The sequence below is a fragment of the Phaenicophaeus curvirostris genome, chromosome 1, assembly GCF_032191515.1.
Source record: "Phaenicophaeus curvirostris isolate KB17595 chromosome 1, BPBGC_Pcur_1.0, whole genome shotgun sequence".
In the NCBI taxonomy this organism is placed as follows: Eukaryota; Metazoa; Chordata; class Aves; order Cuculiformes; family Cuculidae; genus Phaenicophaeus; species Phaenicophaeus curvirostris.
In genome coordinates, this window is record NC_091392.1 from 119884374 (window position 1) to 119906009 (window position 21636).

The following is a 21636-nucleotide window of genomic DNA, read 5'->3' on the forward strand; positions in this document are numbered from 1 at the left end:
AGCCGCCTGCTGGCCGCTCCCACCCGGGCTTCGGCTACGCCCACTAAATGGCGGCCCCCTCACTTCCCCCCGTCGAGCGCAGCCCTAGCCCCGCCCCCTCCGCCTAGGCCACGCCCACTTGTGCTTTGACCACGCCCGCTCAGTGTGACCACGCCTAGTACGGCTACGACCGCGCCCCCTGCCGGCCCCGCCCGCTCGCGCACTATCCGGTTCTCCCGCTTCCGGCCTCCCCCCCTCCCACCTTCCCCTCCGAGTTCCGCGTTCCCGGAAAGGTTCTCTTTCCGGTCCGCCGCAGGCGTTCGCTTCCGGTTCCGTGCCCCCATCATGGCGGCGGCCCCTGCGCCCGGCGGGCTCTGAGCGCCGCGGAGCCCCCCTCGGTGCCGCCGCCCGCCCCAGCGCCGGGGCCCGCGCCCGCCCCCGGCATCCCCGCCCTCTCCGCGCGGGGCGAGCCGGGCTCGGGCGCCGGTGCCGCCGGGCGCCTCGGGCTGCCGAGCGGTCCCCGCGCGGGGCTGAGGCGCCGCCGCCGCCATGGCGCCGGTGCAGCTGGAGAGCAACCAGCTGGTGCCGGCCGGCGGGGGCCCCGCCTCAGCTCCCGTCCCGCCGGGCCCCGGCGTCGTGACGGCGGCCGCCAGCCCCGGGTACCGGCTCAGCACCCTCATCGACTTTCTCCTGCACCGGACTTATGCCGAGCTCACCGTGCTGGCTGACCTGTGAGTGCCCTCGGTCCCTCCCGGCCCGCTCCTGCGCCTCTCCTTCGCCTGGGCTGGCGGTGCCGCCTCCCGGCATGTCGGGGGGGTGACAAAGCCTTGCTAGGAATCTCCCCCGAGCTAGTGATTCCATCTCCCAGCGGCCCGGGAGGATGAGGAAGCCTTGCCAGGGATCTCTCCTGGGGGAGGGGGCTGTAGCCGGAGGAGGTGGTTGCTCCTTCCCCTTTTCCCACCCCAGGGAACTGACCTGTGGGTTTGTCTGTGTGAAGGGCTGTTTGGGGGAGCCTGGGGAAAACTGACGAGTGGTGTGTCAGAGAGAGAAAATGATTGTGAGGAATGGTAAAGCAGCTGGATGTACGTTGTCTGGTTAACTCATAGAATCATAGTGTGGTTTGGGTTGGAAGGAACCTTAAAGATCATCCAGTTCCAACCTTCCTGCCATGGGCAGGGACACCTCCCACTGGGTAGGTTGTTCAAGGCCCTGTCCAACCTGGCCTTTTAACACCTCTAGGGATGGGATATCTCTGACTTTTCTGGGTATCCTGTGCCAGTGCCTCACCACCCTCACACAGATTTCTTACTAATATTTCATCTAAATCTCCCCTCTTTCAGCTTAAAACCATTACCTCTCATCCTGTCATTGCACTCCCTGATAAAGAGCCCCTTCCCAGCTTTGCTTTAAGTACTGGAAGGTTGCTGTAAGGCTTCTAAATATTTACATTTACCCCCAAAAGTTACTGTGAAAAAAAACGATTGTAACTTTTGTACTGATACCAAATTATGTCAAACTGAAACGTGTGGCACTGAGAGGTCATCAGGTGCTGCAACTCTTTGAGTTACCTGGGTACTTTTAAAAGTGCCGTTTGATTATTTTGGGGTAATAGACAAGTTATTTAGATTCACTTCGTGAACTGCTGTGCCAGTGTTGTGTTCTAAGTGGCAAAACAAAGGCGTGGGTTTGAGCCATGAAAACTTCCCTGAAAGCATTCAAACTCTGAATAAATCACTTTCCTTTTTACTTTGTTTAACCTTAGAGGTTTTTGTGGGGAAACTGTATGTTTTAAGAAGTGACATACAGACCAAAGAGAAAAAAGTAAGTCTAGTTCTTTATAAAATGCCGTATCTGGTAAGTATGCAAACAGTGTTTTGTTTGAGTTGGGGTTAAGAATGTTCAAACTTTGGAAAGGACGAGGAGTTTTAGAATTTTAGTTTGCCTTGCGAGGACTTCCAAATGTCAGTCAAGGAGTCTTTCCTGTGTGTTTATGGTGTGTGTAGACAGTAATTGATACTGTACGCGTTCTTACAGGAGCGTGTGCCTGTGATGTCTCTTATTCTTGTTTTAAGGGATAGAACAGGTCCGTTTGCCTTAAGAATATAGTTAAGGTATGAAATAAAATGGATGGTGTGAACAACACCTGCGCTCCTGAACAAACGTTCTTGCTTGGATTCACCAAGTAGTTTATAAGCTATATGATGTCTCCTCCAAAAGCAGAGTGAGCTAGATTTTTTTTTTTTCCTACCGTATTTCCCCATGATATATGGACTTGGCTAGTTAGTAAGCCCAGCTAGAAAATATTCTCCCCCTTACCTCCAACCATATGATTTCTTCTACCAGCACCAGCCTAGTCCTAGAATTAAAAAACCACATCTTTTAAAATGAGATGCCTGTGATACCTGTAGAACATGACAGAAATGCAGTCCCCTCTATGCAGCAGTATCTGTCACACAGGTCGTTGATGAAGTTCTGGAGTATTGCATTTCTTCACTTTCAGATTGATGAAAAAGGGAAGAGAATCTCAGTTTGGGGAAGTTGGGAAACAACCAATTTAACACCTGCAGATGTTCTAGGATTACTATTATGAATTAATTAACTCTAGTCATGGATGCTTAGTGAGAGTTTTCAATTACAAAGCACAGGCAGTGATACTGTGTGTCTGACTAGATTAGCAGAAATCTTGGGATTTTGACACCCTTCATCAAGCTTTTGAATTAGCTTGGCCAGTTCCAGTTTACCTGGTACAGAGTAGTGGCAGGTGGCTTGTGGTGCTGTTAAACACCTGACTTTATGTACTTTTCCCCCTTAACTAGGCTGCTGTCTAAAGCTGTCTACATACTTCCTTAATCAAACATGTTATTTCATTGTATTTAGGAAACATTTACAACTGTAAAAATTTTGAAATGCTCTTTATAAGTATGTAGAAATTCTTGTACTTAGTTGAAGGTTACTAACAAAATTTCTAGGAGTCTGAAATGTAATAGAGCACTATATAATGCACTTTTTTTAATTTCCTTTTTGATATAGATTACCAAGAAAGACTGATATGGAAAGGTGAGTTGCAATAAGACAACCTGTAATGTATGTTAAAAAACAGAACTTTGTTTAGGATGTTAAGAATAATATAGAACTGGTTAAATAAAATATTTCTTTCTTAATTTTAGATTTTATGCTAGAAAACGAGCCTTGTGTGTCTTGCTGTCACTACATAGTTTCAAGATTTTTCTCAGCATCAATGGTGATATTAGTTTTTATTGGGCTTTGGTTTTGTTGTTTGGGCTTTTTTTTGTGGTTGCACTGCTCAGTAGCCTGCTGTTGCTCTTACAGTAGGTGAACTCTGTTAAGGACATTTTAGGCATTTTACTTTTCATGGATGTGGAAGAGAACTGAAGAACCTAAATAGATTCTAGTTAGTGTGATAAAGAAACCTTTTGTTCAGAAGAAGCAGTTAAACAGTGGAAACAATGTAAAAACTTTTCTGCTTTTTTTTTCGATGTTACTGATCTTTCTGATCCCAAGCATTGTTTTCTGCTTCTGGTCTGTGTGGTTTTGAAGTGTGAAGATTATTGGGGAACAAATGTAAGAGACCAGAACAGGCCTTTCCTCCCTTCCCACCTGCAGATGAAAGCCCTTGATTTACATTTTTGTCTCTATGAATAAATTTTATGTCAGAAAATTGTTTCCTTTATTTGTGTTGACATGCCAGTTGACCTAATTTTCTTTGGAGAAGTATATTAGCTATGATATTCCTAAGAATGTTAATAAAGAATTCTGTGTACCAGGATGATCATTAATTCAGTTATCTCAAATCTTCCAAAACTCTCATAACATGTTGTGGAATTAATCCCGTTTTTAGGAAATTATGAGCTGGGATAATTCTCTGTGCCCTTTTTCCTTATGCATAATATTTTATGAAGGGAAACAATCTGATTTTTGTTGTTTGGCTTGTGGTTAGGGTTTTTTTTGATTTTGTTTTTTGTTTTTGGTTTTCCAGTTCTTGGAGGAAGTCTAAGGAATGTAGTTTAATTATCCACATTATTTTATTTTCCTAACTTTGAGAGCTGTAATGGCAGCAGTAGCTGGTCTTCTGCAGCAGTAGCTGCAAGACCTCTTTCTCGAAGCTAGTGTGGTGACATGATACACACACATTAATGAAGATGTGATATATTCTTTAATAAAATTCACATAAAATGCAAGTTCATTACTACAGTGCCCAGCTAAAAGGCACTGCGATAAGAACAACTGACAAGAAATTATGCATCATATTATAATGTGGCCTTTCTTTGTAAAGTGTCATTTATTGGTTATCAATGATAGGAATAAGTAAGTTTTGCAACAAGAAAGAAGTGGTTGAATTAAAAAAAAAAAAAAGGCACACCAAAAAAATGTTAGAACTCTGTTGTGAAATAAATAGTGCTGAGCCCTGGGGAAAATCCAGGGGTTTGCTTCTTCGTAATGGAGACTTTTTTTTTTTGCTCAGTATTCCTTATCTTCCAGTAAAGCGTAATATGTGGCAAACTCTTAGATAAACATATGAATGCGTGTAGAGATTTAAGTGGAACTTGGATTATAATGAATTTACACGGCCCTGTCTTCTGTTGTGAGGAAATGGAAGGTAAAAATTCTACACCTGCACTCTTGAATGAACATTCTTACTAAGAAGTATTTAAAAGAGAATTATGGTTTAAATACTTCCAAGAGCTATATAAAGATACTGCTTTCATAAAAACAGGCACTTTTCCTACTGGTTTTGCAGTGGTTAGTGAAGAAGACTTGATTCTCAAATTTGCAGTGAAGATTATCATCTGCATAAGATTTTAAAAAAAGGCATTCAGAGCTGCTGGAAGAAGAGAACATTATTTATGACTTCAACCACAGTGCAATGGCACACCTAATTTTTGTGAACCATTGAGTTCCATTCTTTTCTGATGATAAAATGAGTGTTCTTTCACTCCTTTCATAGACATGGATGATAACTCTGTTTGGAAATGCTACTTTGGAGATACCTAGTCCAACCCTCTGCTTGAAGTAAAATACAGTTTCAAAGTTGGGTTGGATTGCCCAGGATCATATCCAGTTGAGTTTTAAATATCTTCGAAGATGGAAATGCTGCAACCTTTCTGAGGAGCATACTTCAATCTTTGACCGTCCTGCTGTGTATTTGTTTGTTTTCTTGGTGTCTAACTTTTTTTTTTTTTCGTTTTGTTCTATGGCTGTTGTCCCTCAGCCTTTTGCACTTTTGAGAAGAATCTGGTTCCATCTTCTCTGTAATGCCCCTTTAGATACTTGAAGATGGCAGTAGGATCTCACCACACCCTTCTCAAGCAGAAGCAAACACAGCTTCCTTAGCCTTTCTTTGTGTTCCAGCCCCTAACCACACCTGTACGGCAATATCTTTCTTAAGGAGTATGAAACTGTATATAGTTTGTGCTTCAGATGCATTCTCACAGCTGCTGGACTCAAGATTGGCATCACCTTCCTTGACCTCAGCTGCACTGCTCCTAATACAGCAAGGGCACATTGCTGATGCCTGTTCACCTGTCCACCAGGATCCTCAGGTCCACTTCTGCAGAGCTGCTGCCCAGCTACTGCTTCGTACCCTGCTTGTGCTGTTACATGAGATTTGTTCCAGATGCAAGACTTTGACTGTGTTTTTTGCCCAACTTTCATTAGGCTCCTGTCAGTCAGTTCCTTCAGCCAGCTGGGGTCCTTCTGTTTGCTCTGACCTGTTTGGCATCACCTGCAAACGTCCATAGAGCATGTTGTTTCACATCATGCAGGTTGTTGATGGATGTGTTAAATTGTATTGACCCTTAAGGAACGCCACTAGTAACCACTATTAAAGAAATCCAGCTGGTAGCTACTCACAGCCTTTTATTCCTGGCAGTCCAGCCAGTTGTTCACTTACCTTGTAGTCCACTTAGTAATTTCTCATCTCACCAGTTTGCCTACAAGGATACTATGGGAGAGCGTGTCAAAAGCTGTGCAAAAGTCAACATAAATCCTTCTTCAGTTCTCCTGTTGATCATAGAGCTGTCCATCCTGTAGAATGCAGTCTCATTGTTCAGGGATGGTTTGCCCTTGGCAGATCTGTGCTGGCTCTTTGGCTCTTCCCAGGCTACTTTCGTGTTCATTATCATGTCATCTGGACATAGCTACTGGAAAGACTTGTTCTATTAATTTTCTTCTTGGCTGAGTTTAGATTGACTAGCCTGTAGTTCCCTGGGTCTTTCTTGGCCTTCTTAAAGAATGGAACAATATCTACCTTTTTCCAGTCATCAAGACTTCTGATTGCTATGGCCTTTTGAAAATGAGAAAGAGCAACTTTACAGTGGCACAGGTCAGTTCCCTGACCACCCTTGGATGCATCCCATGCGCACTGGTGGACTTGTAAATGTCAAGCTTGCTTAAGTGGTCCTTAACTTGATATTCTTCTTTTACTCTCCCAGACTCAGCCACTAGGCTGAAGGGTCTAAGCACACAAGATCAGAACTTACCAGTAATGACTGAGGAACTGAGAATGTACTGAGTACTGTGGTCGTTAGAAAGCTTTTTCGTGTACTTTGCTTTGCTTCTATAGGCCTTGTAAATGTACTCTTCCTCAGAATTTCATCTTTCTCAAATAATTTTTTTTGTGCTGCCCAGCATGAGGTCCTAGAGCTAAAATGAAGAACCAAGGAACACAGCAAAACTGAAAAACTTGGGGTTCATAGTAGAGAAGTAGATGGATGTGAATTCCGATTGCAGTTGTCAGTCAAGAATGGTTCTGAAAGCAGGATTATGCGAAGTAGAAGTAACAAGTCTTCTGTACCTTCATATACGTGATGTTGTTAGAACAGTTACTGGAATTATCAGTCAGTTTTATCAATAACTATTTAATCACTGTGCTTTTTTCCTGGTTTTGGAGTTTATTTTGTTTTTATCTACCATTGATTTCTGGCCACAGAATATTAGTTTGAACTTGCTGTACTGCCATTTTCACCACAGAAGTTTGATTGACATAACTACTTCTAGTTTTCGGCAGCTTTTATATGGAGTTTGAGGGATTACTGGCTTTCTGAAGTCTTTCAAATCCCATACGGTTTTTCTGAATGTTTCAAAATGCTCAACATCTTGTTTTCATAGTGTAGTTAATTTTAGAACAGTATATGTAATACATACAGTGGCTTGTCCACTGCTTGAAATTTTAGTATCAGGCTGAATGTAATTCTAAAATGTATGCTGTAGAAGGCAAAGAAGTTATTGGCTTGATGCCCAAGTCCTTGGATGAGGTTTGTAGCATGTAATGCAAGAAACTGGACCAGATGGTATTGTGCTTCTGGCCTAGATGTTCATCTGCTACAAGGAGATTAGGCTTTATGTATTGCACAAAAGAGTTAACCTCATTACACCAACACTTTCAGCAGAAACAGGTTCTATGTATTTTGTGAGTATATGTTTTACAGATCAGAATAGAAGGAGGTACAACTTCTGTTTGGTAGAGACCAATATCTGCTGCACAGATTCGTGGGGTTTTTTTTTGTCCAAATGCTTTTGTTAATTCAGAAAAGCATCTCAGAAAAACATCTTGGGTTTGGTTTTTGTTCAAAATAAGTAGAAAATAGTGATGAAAATAGTGGATTGAAGCTGTAGAAAGGGAGGAAATTATAAACAGTAAGTGAAACCATATTTCGGACTGTTTCATATCACAGGTCTACATTGTTTATCTGCACCTTGTGTAATACATCTACAACATTGATCTGTAATGAAGGGGGAAAATCGGGATGTGTCTCTGTTACATTCTCTTTTGCAAAATATAACTCTTAAGACATGCAAACGCACCCTGCCTCATTTTGACTATTTCATACAAAGCACAGTGGGAGGAGTATTGGCTAGGGGTTGTTTCTCCTTATCCCAGTTTCTTTGCAAGGCAGAAATGGATAGAAATATAAAAGGGTAGTGGATTTTTGTGGTCTTCCCTGCTACCACACTGTTTCTTGGCAAAATGGTAGTACATTGTAACATGCTGTGTAGATATGTTTTAGAATTGCTAGAGTGATATTGTATTCAGTATCTGATTTATTTATTTATTTGTTTTAGTGAAGGTCAGTGCAATGTTACTGCCAGATCCAGAAACCCTTAAGTGTGTTGCCTTGTCTGCTTTAAACTGAATCATAAGCCCTGGGAAAATCCTGTAAAAGTTAGAAAAATAATTCAGTTGAGTTCACTGTGGAATGGTTTCTTAATAAAACTGCTGATTAAATCACGTGAGTTTGGTTTTTTGTTTCCCCAGACAATCTTGGTTGGTTAGAATCCGTGTATGTTGTTAACATTTAGGTATTAACAATAGTGAGCTATTTTGGTTTCTGATGGTTTAATCAAAGAAACCATATGTTAGTGACAATTAACAAATTAGAAGTTATCATTACGGGTTTTTTTATTGTTATATATCTGAGCACTGGCCTAATGTACATTTGTTTTTATTTCCAGAAAAATAGAAATAGTACAGTTTGCAAGTCGCACTCGTCAACTGTTTGTTCGTTTATTAGCCTTAGTCAAATGGGCTAATAATGCTGGAAAGGTGGAAAAATGTGCGGTAAGTTGGCAATAGAGTTTGGTATGAAATAATCTCTAAGGTACATCTTTGCTTCTCTTTAGTATAGAAGTGTTTTTTTTAAAAAGCCTATTTTGTACGCAAATAAATATTAAATTGTAAGCAATTTCTTCCTATTTAGAAACTGCATAATCTTCAGCAGCAGCAGAAAGCGAAAGGTAGTTTCAGGAGTGCTTGAGGATTAGGTGATAGGACAGGCAAGATGGTGATCTCGGTATGTTAGTTCTTATTATCGCTTCCATCCTGCTATTAGTTCAATAGGAATAAAGTTCGGAATGTTGCAAAAAAAACAAGGCCTGAGTGATTACGAACAAGTATGGTTGCATTCCAGTAGCAATCATCAGATAAAGAGCTGTGAGGCTTTACAGATCCTCCACAGTATCAGAAATGACACACAGATTTAAAGTGTCCTTGTGTACGAATGTAAGAAATAGCCAGAACAGTTGTTCTCTCTGTTTTATAGATATGATTACTTGAATTGAAAGTGGCAGATAAAATCATCTTGGTTGTGTGCACCAGATAAACTGAATATAAAGGGGCATTGATTTGTGCATTTTTTGGACACACGTTGTTGTGGGGGTTTTTTCCCCTCCTTGTTCTCTACAGATGATATCAAGTTTTTTGGATCAGCAAGCCATTCTGTTTGTGGACACTGCTGATCGTCTGGCATCGCTAGCTAGAGATGCTTTGGTTCACGCTCGTCTACCTAGTTTTGCTATCCCATATGCTATTGATGTCCTGACAACTGGATCGTACCCACGTCTGCCGACCTGCATCAGGGTAAATCATGTTACCATATGTTGAGGGGTAGGAAGGGGAGGGTGGGGCAGGAAATATCCCCATTACAGTATCAGATGCATGTTAGTGAAACTAATTGTGCAAATGGAACTTAGTTCAATATAGGCCTTGTGCCGAGTTTCTGTAGTGTCAGTTTCTCATTCAGAGCAGTTTCTGTTAGAACAAGTTATACTTTTCAAGTAAAACATTCTCGCCATGTAAGCTAGTTCTGCTCTAGGATGTGTAGTAGCAACTCTTCTTCCTTGGTTCTTTTTAAGTATTTGCACGTGTTAAGCCACCATTCAAGAAAAATGAAGTGTGAAAAGGAAATACTGACATGTGTTGTTCTTGGAGGTTTTGCCTGTATTTGGAAATGCACTGACAGACTTGCTGCTCTCTTTTATGCTGCTGCCTTTTCTTAGTGATAAAATGCAGAATAATGGGATTTGGTGAAGTAACATAAACCGTAGTACCTGTGAGTTAGATCTATAGCTGCGGATAAGGATTGGCTTTCAAAACAAACAAGTTTAGCCTGATGTAAGGCCCTGAATTTGTTTAATTTAACCAAGTTGAATGATTTTATTCAGTGATCAGTCTCAGGTAAAACATAATCAACTAGAAAGCAAATGTGAATGTAAGGTATAAAACTTCACTCGTGTAATGAATGGCCTGTAGGATTTATATTTTCAGAGTTCTAGTCTGGTTAGCTTTCACCACTACTGCTGTCACTGTGTTATATATGTTTGAGATATATTGATATGTTTGTGTTTATTCTAACAGGATAAAATAATCCCTCCTGACCCAATAACAAAGAGTGAGAAGCAAACCACACTTCATCAGTTAAACCAGATTCTTCGACATCGACTAGTGACTACAGATCTCCCTCCACAGCTGGCAAATCTTACAGTTGGTAAGAACTGGAATTATTTTTTAAAGTATACGTTATTGCAGGCTGATTTAAAATTGTTGCTTTAATGCAGCTTAAAGATAGCTTTAATTAGACTATTAGGAATGCTTAATCTAGTAAGGCTAGGATCTTGTATGACATCAAAATGTATCTTTTCCCCTTTTGTAAAATCAGGGCGCTGATGATATTGCTGAAAATGCAATATTGCTCTACTGCACTCTTGTGAGACTACCCGCTGGAGTATTAAGTCCAGTTCTGGAATCCCCGACATAAGAAGGATATGGAACTGTTGGAACGGTTCCAGAGGAGGGCTACAAAGATGATCACAGGGCTGGAGCACCTCTCATATGAGGACAGGCTGAGAGAGTTAGGTTTGTTCAGCCTGGAGAAGAGAAGGCTCTGGGGAGACATTATAGCATCTCTTCAGTACCTGAAGGGGGGCTACAAGAAAGCTGGGGTGGGACTTTTTACAAGGACATGTAATGACAGGAGGAGGGGGAATGGCTTTAAATTGGAGAGGGGAAGATTTAGACTAGACATTAAGAAGAAATTCTTCACAATGAGAGTGGTGAGGCACTGGCACAGGTTGCCCAGGGAAGCTGTGGCTGCCCTATCTTCGGAGATGTTCAAGGCCAGGTTGATGTGGTCTTGTGCTGCCTGATCTAGTGGGAGGTGTCCTTGCCCATGGCAGAGGGGTTGGAACTCAATGATCTTTAAGGTCCCTTCCAACCCAACCCATTCTATGATTCTATATTACAAATATTCAAATTCAATATTACAAGAAGAAATCCTGTGTGGGTAATGGTAAAAGGCTGTAGATATTGCCTTGCTCTTTCAGCATGTGTTATGAAAGAGTCTTAGGCCTAACAGTAAAGCTGCTTTACCTTAAGTTAATTTTAAAATGCAATTTAATTAAACTGTTAGTTCTTTCTGTAGGAACTCTTTGAATGTTAGGTTAAACAAGTAACTCTAGTGGTGCTTTTTTAATCTGTTTTGATATTCATCTTCATGCTTATCTGTTTGTATTTATGCATGCCTTTTGTTCTGTGGCTCACTGCAGTGCCAGATCTCTTAATCTGTTTTCACATTAGCTTGAGCAGTGGTAGACATTAAGACAATCTTTTTTATAGGAAAGATGGCTATAAATTGGACTAGGACTGGCATGGAGATAAGGTTACCTGTGTGTAAACCATACCCCTCACTCAGACCTAGATGAACGATGTTTCTGATAAGTCTTGGTTTTCACTGGTCTCTGTGTGAATGCTTACAATATGAGTATTAGAGATGTTTTTGTCTAACAGAAGTATAAATGGATATGTCTGAGCTCTTCAGATTTTTCGGTTAACTAAACATTTCAATGACTATTTGTTTCTGGTTTGGGATTTGCTTTGTTTTAGGAGCTAATGTGGGATGCTTTAGAAAAGGAAACTTTCTAAGTTAAAATGTTTACAATTTCTACAGCTATATTTCTGTATGTCTATAACTGTAAAGGTATATAGCATATTTTGTTAAGTGGTTGAGAAGGTAGACCTGCAGTTTATAGTAAGGACTTGTTCTTTGCTCTGGCACTCATCCTCTTTATGACCTTACTTATGTAGCTTAGGCAGTCTTGGTTCCCAGTTCTTAAGACTAATAGCAGTGTTCATAAAGGTCTGACGATATATAAATCAATTAGATAAATACTGTGTGTAATCTCTGCTTGTGTGCATATATGTGAATTATGCAAAAGATTATCTTTCTCACGTGAAAATGGAGTTATAATATTTTAATGTTAAATAGATGTTTTGCAGTGAGATGAGTTTCCAGGACTAGATTTCAGCCTGAGCTGAGAGTCCATTCTGAACCTCTTTTGAAGATTGTTTAAAGTATTCATTGTTGATATAGCAAAGACTTGGCAAAATTAAGCCAGGTGGTTTTTCTGTGTAACTTTTCAGGCTGGTGGTCGGCTCTGTGTTATAGTAGCATGGGTGTTTAACAAGTTACCTTGTTGACCATCAGATAACTGTCCTGCTGTTCAGGACAGTTTGGGACATCTGTCCATGCTGCTTATTGACACTGGTTCCGTTCCAGAAGCAGCTGTGAAGTCTTCAGAGTTCCACAGAAACTTGTGCAGCAGAGCAGAAACTATAGGGAAGTAATCCATTGTGAATGCCAGGAGGAGGAACACTGATACTTTGAGGCCTTTTAGGAGACTGGGTGAAATAAAACATAAAACACTTTTTTCTTCCTTAGCCAATGGCCGTGTGAAGTTCCGAGTTGAGGGCGAGTTTGAGGCCACCTTGACAGTAATGGGTGATGACCCTGACATCCCTTGGCGCCTTCTCAAACTGGAAATTTTGGTTGAAGACAAGGAAACTGGTGGTAAAAAAAAATCAAACCTCTGCACTTTCTTTTTGGCATGATGTTCATCTCTGATGCTGTATGGGTCTTGTTTATACATTGTCTTTTGTGGATCATAACTTAAGATAATGCAGCTGTATATATTTGTACTGTTTTCTCCTTGCTCTGTATGCTTTTGATTCCTTAACAGCGGTAGACTGTGCAGTAAACTGCCTGAAATTTCTAGAGTAAACCAAGGATGTTGTTACCTTGTTAGACATTCTGGTACGGATACTGCTCAGTACAGTTGTATGTTTTTTCTTTTTAATTTATTATTTTATTTAATTATTTTAAATATCTGGTTTCCTCATGTCTAATGTGAATTATTTTTAATTCACAAAAGATGGTCGAGCCTTGGTTCATAGCATGCAGATCAGCTTCATTCATCAGTTGGTCCAGTCACGACTGTTTGCTGATGAAAAGCCACTTCAGGACATGTACAACTGTCTACGTATCCTTCTGAAAGTTGTTTCTGAATAAGCTGTGTAACATAGTCTTGCTCTTTTCATAGTAGCTGGAGGTCAAGAAGGATGGGTTCCTTGTTAAGCCAGGGGAAAATGTCAGGATGTGAAGTAAAAACGATGACTGTGGAAACAGTTTTTCTCCTGTGCCAGCATGTGAAGTTCTGTTTTACACGCTTAATTGGCAAAAGTAAAGGTGAAGTAGCCAGGTCAGCAGGTTATGTGGTTAGTCAGAGCAGCAACAGCTGGCTTCATGTGCTAATTTTGGAGACAGAATATGGTGCTAACTTGGAAGGTATGGGAGCTGACAATTGTTACTACCAAGAACTGCAATGAGGTGATGATGATGTGTTAACTGTATTGCACCGATACAATTAATAAAAAGGGGTATAGCTTTTGCAGGAAGTAGTGCAACGACATTTTGCGTACAAAGGACAAGTTGCTTGACAATGTGAAACAGTTTTCAGTGAATAGTTTCTGCAGAAACAAATAGAATCATGTTGGTTTAGGGTGACCATGGAAGATGGGGCTAGTGGTAACTATAGGGTGAATTGGATTTCTTTGGTAGTAAACTTATTTTCCTTAAAAGGGGATCAGAGTTAAAAATCTACAAAACAAAGCTATCATGACACTCTTGCCTAACAGTCTGCCCTAAATAAGAGTTATTAGAAAAGCAAAAAAAAAAAAAGAGAAATATTTGATGCTGTTTGTGTGTCTTTATCTCTGGATTAGTACGTTAGTGTGTTTTCAGACAGCATTTTGTCTAACTTTTCTGATAAATGGATTTATGTAGCATACAGACTCTTTGAAGTTCTTATATTTTCTTAACTCAGTTTGTTAGACTCCTTCTGTTTAGCACTTCAGTTGGAAGTTTTGCATTCACAAACGCTAATGCTGATTCGAGAGCGCTGGGGTGACCTTGTGCAAGTGGAGCGATATCATGCAGGGAAATGTCTCTCGCTCTCTGTTTGGAAGTAAGTTAATTTTAAAAGGGCTATAAACAGGCAATAAATGAAATAACAGGAGAGTTTTTATTTACTAAGCTTGAGCCAGAATTTTCAGAATTGTAATTTCTTTTTGATGTGAGACTCCTAAATTTTTTTACTTATGTACCTAAACATGTTGCTTGACTTGCAAAGAAGTGAGGGATGTGCATCAGTGTACGGGAGAACTGTAGATATATTCGTAAATATTTATGTGGTTAGCTGACTCAGTAAATGAAATAAGCAATTCTTTGACAATCTTTCACTGTATTTGTTGCTTAATTTGTACTAGATAAAATTTGAAAAAGCAATCCGAATGCTTTTCTGATTGTGTTGAATTTGCAGCCATCTAAACTGTCTTTATATAGTTAGAGTTTACCATCAGTTCTGTATTGAAGTGTAAACTTAAACAAATGCTTTTTTTAACAATCCTATTTTTATGCAGAACTCTCAGAAGCAAGGATTAGCTACTGACAAGCATATTTTCTGCTATTCCACTTACATGGTTTAATTATTCTTTTTATTTTAAGTCAACAGGTGCTTGGCAGAAAAACGGGGACAGCATCTGTTCATAAGGTCACTATTAAGATTGATGAGACTGATGTCTCAAAACCCTTACAAATATCTCATGAGCCTCCACTGCCAGCCTGTGATTCCAAACTGATGGAAAGAGCCATGAAGGTAAAGGTTTGCTTCACAAGAGGCACCTAGTTTTATAAATCAAAAAGTTAAAAATGCTTTGCATTGTCAGTTTGTTTCACTTGGGTTCTATTTAAGGAGATGTTTTGAAGATTTCTTCTCAGCAGTTAGTCTAGGTTGTGTTTATGTTGGAACTTAAATCTTGTGTTACAAGTTATTTGCCTTGACTTGGCCTTAGAAATTACAGCTACTTGACAGTACATTTTATACCCCTTATGAGATAGAATGCTGAGGCTGGAGGGAAACAGCAGCAAAGTTTCAGTTTTGTTTAGTGTTTGGCTTGAAATTTTTTTTAGACAGCCAGTTCTTCCCATTCGTGTCTTGGAGATGCTGTGTAAACTTCCTCTGAATATCAGCTTCCCCAGGTTGCTCAAGTTCGCTACCCAGCAGTGCTGTTCACTTTAGAAAATCTTACGTTATGATTTGGAAGTCTTGTGCAGAAAATCTAATGTGGTTTACATGTTACCAGTGCTGGGTGAAGCTTGTTTATAGACGATCGCTAACCAGATTGTCATGTGCCCTATCTGAATGCGCCTTTGTTGTTCACATTGCCATATGTTAAGGGTGGCATTGCTGAAATCATCCAAAATGAGTAACTGCAGTAAACTTCTTACTTGTTTAAAGCTTCATTGGTAAGAATTTTATATCTTGATTAATGATATCTAAGAGATTCTGCCTTCTCATTGCAAGTCTTCTAAGTTCCTCAGCAAGTCTGGCTGTGATATATCAGAAAGTGTATTTGTCATTATTTATTACAGTGTTTGAGTTTGTCAAGAGTTATTAAACTGGAGGGAATGGAGTAGTTTTCAAACTTTCAGTATAGTTTTTCCACACAGGAAAAACTCTCCAGTTTGAATTCTTCAGCTGTCTTACAGAACTTTCTACTGATAATAGCTTTCACCTACTGCACATACTTTGTATTTGAGCCTCTTGCCTGCATCTTGTTCACCATATCTGATGGACAGGTCTCTATATGGTGAATACCAAGAACATTTTATCTTTGGGCAACAGAGGAATGTGCAAAACGTAGCGAAGAGTAGTAGCCTTCTGCTGTGTATCTAGAGTAGAAGTTCTACTATATCATGAATGTGTTACTTTAACAGCCCAAATTAGCATATTTAGGCTGCCAAATATACAGTTAATTTAGTGATGATGCAGTATTTATGTGTAAACTCAGGAAAATATGCTTTATCTAGAACATCTGCTGAAGTTCCATGGGAGCTGATGCAATCTAAGCTCATTGAATCAGGAGTGCAGACTGTAGGTTAAGATACGAGGCTGCTGTAAATTTGGGATTTAGCAAAATTAATGCCAGTTCCCAGAGATCATGTTTGAATAATGATCTCAGCTGTAATGACGTAGACAGGACACTGAGCTTCTGTTTATTTAAGATACTGTATAAAACAGTGGCACGAACAAATATGTTTGTCTGAGCAGGTTATTATACATTAACCTACTGAAAATTGGATGTAGTTACAAAACTTGTGGCCGTTTGTTTGCGAGTAACATTTAGCTCATAGCAGCTGCTGAGTTGAAATGCTCTTGTGGGTGGATAAACATTTGATTTTTAAGGCCTTGTCTTGGAAACTCGGTCTTTAGGGGAGGGTCATCTGGTATATATGAAGGCATGTACTGAAATCTTGTATACCTCTGTTCTGGTATAAACCTATTCTGCATTTATCTCTTAGGCTAGAATAAAATTTGAGTTTACATCACCTTGAACGGTTTTGAAAGCAGTGTGAGGTTAACTAGACATAAGTTTGGCAGGAATCTGTAGCTTTACTTATGCAAAATATGTAAATAATATGACTGTAATGTGAATGTATACAAGTGTGAATGCTTTAGGTTTCACAAGTAAGCTGCAGTTAATATAAGCAGTGGCATAAGCTTCAGCATTGGCGGTGCAACAGGCCTTTAGATACTCTGGGTTCAATAGGGTTGCTCATATTCACCATCTGCCACTGCATCTTCACTGACTGCTCTGTTACCCCATTAGCTGGACAAAAACTAGTGTGTTGTATTTCATGGTACAGCTACATATATGTGTGGGGTCAACCATGTTCTTGTGTTGGGGTTTTTATTTTGGGGTGGGGGTGCATGCTGAGCTGTGAAGTATCCTGGCCTTCATCCAAAACAAGTAGGTCTGCACAGGGAGTGGTAACAGATTAGTTTGTGAAACTTCTTTTGTATTACATTTTCTTCTCATCATCTCTAAAAACCCCTCCCACTGTCTGCTGCGCAGACAGAATCTTATGTTAATTTGCTGTATTTTGTAGTGATCCAAATACTGAAGTTAATATTTCATTTGGTTCTCTACAGTTCTGAGCAAATTCTTTCTTAGGCAGTTGTTTTATTAAGTTATGTAGCTTTGTTTGAATGTGCTAATGCGGAAGTCTATACATCAAATTTGAACTTGCATAAGTACTTTCCTTTTTTACAGATTGACCACCTATCGATAGAAAAACTCCTAATAGATAGTGTCCATGCAAGATCTCATCAAAAACTCCAGGAGCTGAAAGCCATTCTCAAGAGCTACAATGCTAATGACAATTGTAGGTGTTATCTTCAGAAGTTAGTTTCAAGTTAATTTCCATTTATGCCAGGAATTATTTCATTTTTTCTTAATGTTTATTGTGTGTTTTCATTAATTTAAATAAAAAATATGAAAAAAATAAGTGGAGATGTGTTCAGAATTAACAAGACAACTTTAAACTGTTCTGCATGAATGACTGTGAAATACTTATACCTCTAAAGGTAGTGTAACAGATGAAGCTGATAGAATGTTATAGATTGGTTTGATGGCTTAAAAATTGTCTACTGTTAAACTTGTATGTGTTCAGGAATGAAAGCAAATCCTTTACTTTCATGAGCTAGCTTTGGCTGAGACTTTGCTTAAACTTGAAACTATTTGGATTCAAATTGAGCCTGTAATTGTGAAGCATTTGAGTTAAAAGATGTTCAAGAATTAATAATCTTCAAATTTGGTCTGACTTTTCTCGTTGGTTTGTTACTAGCTCTGTTTTCACAGAGACATCCTTGTATTCAGTTCTCTGTTTTTGTTAACTGTATGATAATGTACAAGTGCTTTTCTATGAAAACAAACAAGATTTGTGATTATGATGGACTAAGTTTTAATATGATTAACTTGATTTTGGGGTGAAATTATTAACATCAATTTTTGTTTAGCGTTCATCGAGACAGCTCTTCCAACACTTGTAATTCCGATTTTGGAACCATGTGGTCGATCAGAGTGCCTACATGTATTTGTTGATCTCCACTCTGGAATGTTTCAACTGATGCTGTATGGTGTTGGTAAGTAGGTGCAAAACCAGGCTGTATTTAATATCTTCCAAGAATACTGCATTTTGAGGTAATTTTGTATGAATAATTCTGTCAAATCTGCAAAGTTCTGTAAGTAAATGAACACTGCACTTGGATCATCATCTAGGTATTTGAGTTTGAGGAACAGAGAAGTAGGTCTTTGTGCTTAAGAGCACAGTTAAACTAGATATATTTTTAGAGGACAACAAATTAAACATTGTTAGACATCATTACAATAAATTTTCTTTATGACTCGTGATTCCTGGGTAGTGCTGTTAATGGATGCAGTCATTTCATATGAACCTGATTGAGAGTTGTATTACGTGACCGTATACATCTTGAGTTACTGTTCAAGACTTAACTTCAAGTTTCAGATCACTTAAGAAATGAAGTGAGTTCTAGTTTATTTGCCTAGGAACATACTGCTATGGCTTTACAAGCATTACAGATTATTTGTTATGTACTTCAATCTCTCTTTTCAAAATGAGCCACATGGAGAAGACAAGGGGCAACAATTACAAGTTGCACCAGGAGAGTTTTCATCTCAGCATAAGAAAAAAAAATTACAGTGAAAACAACCAATGGAACAACCTCCCTAGGGGATGCTGTGCAGTCCTCATGACTGGAGGTTTTCAAGATCCAATTGGCCAGAGTGTTAGATAACCTCAACTAGGCTCCCGTTCACATAAAAGGTTGGACCAGATGATCTTTTTAGGTCCCTTCCAACTGTTGTATGGTTCTGTGGCTTTTTGTTAAAATCTATAAGACACTTTCATTAAAAGGACAGGATTTTGTTTGAAGAGTCGATATTAAGACCATTCACTCACCAATTGTTCTTGTAGATCAACTGACGCTCGATGACATAGAGAAGTCTGTTAATGATGATATGAAGCGTATCATTCCTTGGCTCCAGCAGCTCAAGTAAGAGACTTGAATGATTCACTTAGATTGCATAGAATAAATCACCGTGTTTGTATTTTGGATGATCACACTTGCATGGCTTTATGTTTTATTACAGTAGGGAATATACTTTCCTGCTGTTTGTCATGGTTTTAGCTCCAGCTGGCAACTAGGAACGCACAGCCACTCTCTGTCTCTCTCTCTCCTTCCCCTGTGGGATGAGGAGAATTGAGAAAAAAGAACTTGTGGGTTGAGATGAAGACAGTTTAATAGGACAACAAAGGAAGAGAGAATAAGGATAGCAATAATAATAATAATATAGAATATACAAAAGAAGTGGTGTGCAATGAATTGTTGACCACCCGATGATTGATACCCAGCCTGTCCCCAAGCAGTGAACCCCAGCCAACTTCCTGTTTATATACTGAATATCACCTCATGTGCTATCAAACAGCAGTTTGGCCAGCTTGGGTCAGCTGCCTGGCTATGCTCCCTCCCAGCTTCTTGTACATCTGCTCTCTAGCACAGCATGGGAAACTGAAGAAGTCCTTAATTTCTTAGCAGCAACTAAAAACATCAGTGTATTATCAACATTCTTCTCGCACTAAATTTAAAACACAGCAGCCGCTGGGAGAAAAATTAGCTCTGTCGCAGCTGAGCATAGGCATTACCTGGCAACAATTAAACCAATAAGTGTTATCAACGCTATTCTCATACTAAATCCAAAACATGCAGCAGCTACTGGACAGAAAATTAACTCTATCCGAGCTGAAACCAGGACATTTTGTTAAGCAACTTTGAGTATTTGCCGTGTCCTGTAAATGAGTGGAGGATATTCTGCATTTGCTTGGAGTTGATTCCATAGTTCTCCTGTAGTCTGCCTCATTACACGCAGCCTCATGCATTGCTGTGCACATGCTCTGCGTGAAGTCTTTTCAGTTTAAGTCAGTAGCAGACCACTTGCTTCCAGAGGATCTCAGTGTTCATGTTCATTTTCTATCTCCTTTATTCCACTCTGTTTGTACAGCTGAACTCTGCTTGTTCCTCGTCAAGAATCATCTCACTTTTCACAACAGAGGGAAAAGCAGGAAGTGGCTTAGGATGATTTAAATAATATCTGTTTATCTTCTAATAGTTCAGTGCCTGCTGGTTTAAACCTGTAATCTTTGTTCCACAAAGCCTTGAGATTTAGGCTCCCTGAAGAGGTTGTAGCAAATAATACAAATAGAGTTTGCATCTGCGTGAACACCAAGTTCCACCGGCTCTGTCGTTTTGGAAATTCCCAGTACTCTGAGCTAATTGCAGGGTGAAACCTCTGTTTGAGGAATGTTGCTTCTAAAAGAAGCACGATGACGCATGAAGCACTGGCACCCTGGAGAAACTAATCAACCTCCCTTTGTTATAAATCTTGTACTTGAGATAATGGCATGGGTAGCGTTGCAGTTTTTGAGGAAGCTAGGCAGTCCTATGAAACATCTTTTAGGACAGCTATATCAAATGTGGATCTACAAGAATAAATAAGGTTTGTTGTGATGGAGAGATGCTGAACACCCAAAATTTCCAATGCTGTTTTCATCGGAAGTTTGACTAAAAATCAAGCCATGCATTTCTGAGCCACTTTCAAGCCTAGCTAGACTTTCTGCCCTTGCCACTTTAGTTAAAACGTGTTGGAATAGAACAAGTTTAATTTTGAACATAAGAATAAATTTGGTGTCTTGCATGTGATCCTTCATGTCCAAACCTATTCAGGGGAATTAGTTTATTTATAGCATAATTCAGAGTGATGTTAATCCAACTTTGGTGGCCTTTTTTACTGTCTTGCTTACCAGCATAGGGGAGCAAAGATTTTTTTCTATACCAAAAAATAATCAAAGATTCCACATTGCAAAATAACTGTAATCTGCCTGTTTTTTAATTTGTCCCTTCGTTTTTATAGTGTAATTGTGTGTTGTGATGTATAAAAATAGATTTATGTATTCCTTCAGATAATAATTTTAGGGCTTTTCTTCTTAAATTAACACCTATCTTTTACTGCAGCTTAAGACAATATGTAAAGATAGTAATAAGAAAACATAAACTCTTAATTTTTTTGTGTGATTTTCTGTGTATAACTTGTGCAGCAATGATAGATGTTGACTTAGAATATGACTGACTCTTCATTTGACACTAATACTCTAAAAAGAAATATACTGTAATAACATAAAACAGTCTCGGGGTACTAATACCTTTATTTCAATGCAAGGTTCTGGCTTGGACAACAGCGTTGCAAGCAGTCTATAAAACATCTGCCTACAGTGAGCAGTGAAACTCTTCAACTAGCTAATTATGCTAGCCATCCAGTGGGAAACCTTTCAAAACATAAGTTGTTTATCAAACTCACGCGCCTTCCACAGTACTACATTGTAAGTAACTGAATGCTTCTCTCTTTTGCTCGCAGGCATGGATATACCAGTCAGCTTGTACTGTTAACTATAAGGTTAGGAACTAAGGTGATGTAATCCTCAACTCTTACCTCTCCCTCCCTTCTCTCAGTCAGTGCATTTGTTAAGCATAGAGAGGATGAGACCTAAAGGTTTATTACTCAGCAGCTTTTCACTTCTCTTTGTTTCCTGAAAGTTTAGTCTTCCTTCCCTC

The 21636-nt window shown here is 39.5% G+C and overlaps 1 protein-coding gene across 2 annotated transcripts in view; it reads left to right on the forward strand.

Annotated features, from left to right (window-relative positions):
- Positions 1-297: 297 nt before the first annotated feature.
- The window catches only part of MED14 (mediator complex subunit 14), a 38589-nt gene continuing 17250 nt past the window's right edge, over positions 298-21636 (forward strand). For both annotated transcript variants that reach the window (XM_069872885.1, XM_069872881.1), the window contains exons 1-13: positions 298-710; positions 3010-3036; positions 8452-8557; positions 9182-9355; positions 10133-10262; positions 12492-12620; positions 12982-13089; positions 13941-14073; positions 14613-14763; positions 17222-17333; positions 17968-18093; positions 18945-19023; positions 21245-21404. In XM_069872885.1, the coding sequence (XP_069728986.1) occupies positions 529-710; positions 3010-3036; positions 8452-8557; positions 9182-9355; positions 10133-10262; positions 12492-12620; positions 12982-13089; positions 13941-14073; positions 14613-14763; positions 17222-17333; positions 17968-18093; positions 18945-19023; positions 21245-21404 (1617 nt within the window). In that variant the 5' untranslated portion in view covers positions 298-528. The remainder of the gene's footprint in view (positions 711-3009; positions 3037-8451; positions 8558-9181; positions 9356-10132; positions 10263-12491; positions 12621-12981; positions 13090-13940; positions 14074-14612; positions 14764-17221; positions 17334-17967; positions 18094-18944; positions 19024-21244; positions 21405-21636) is intronic.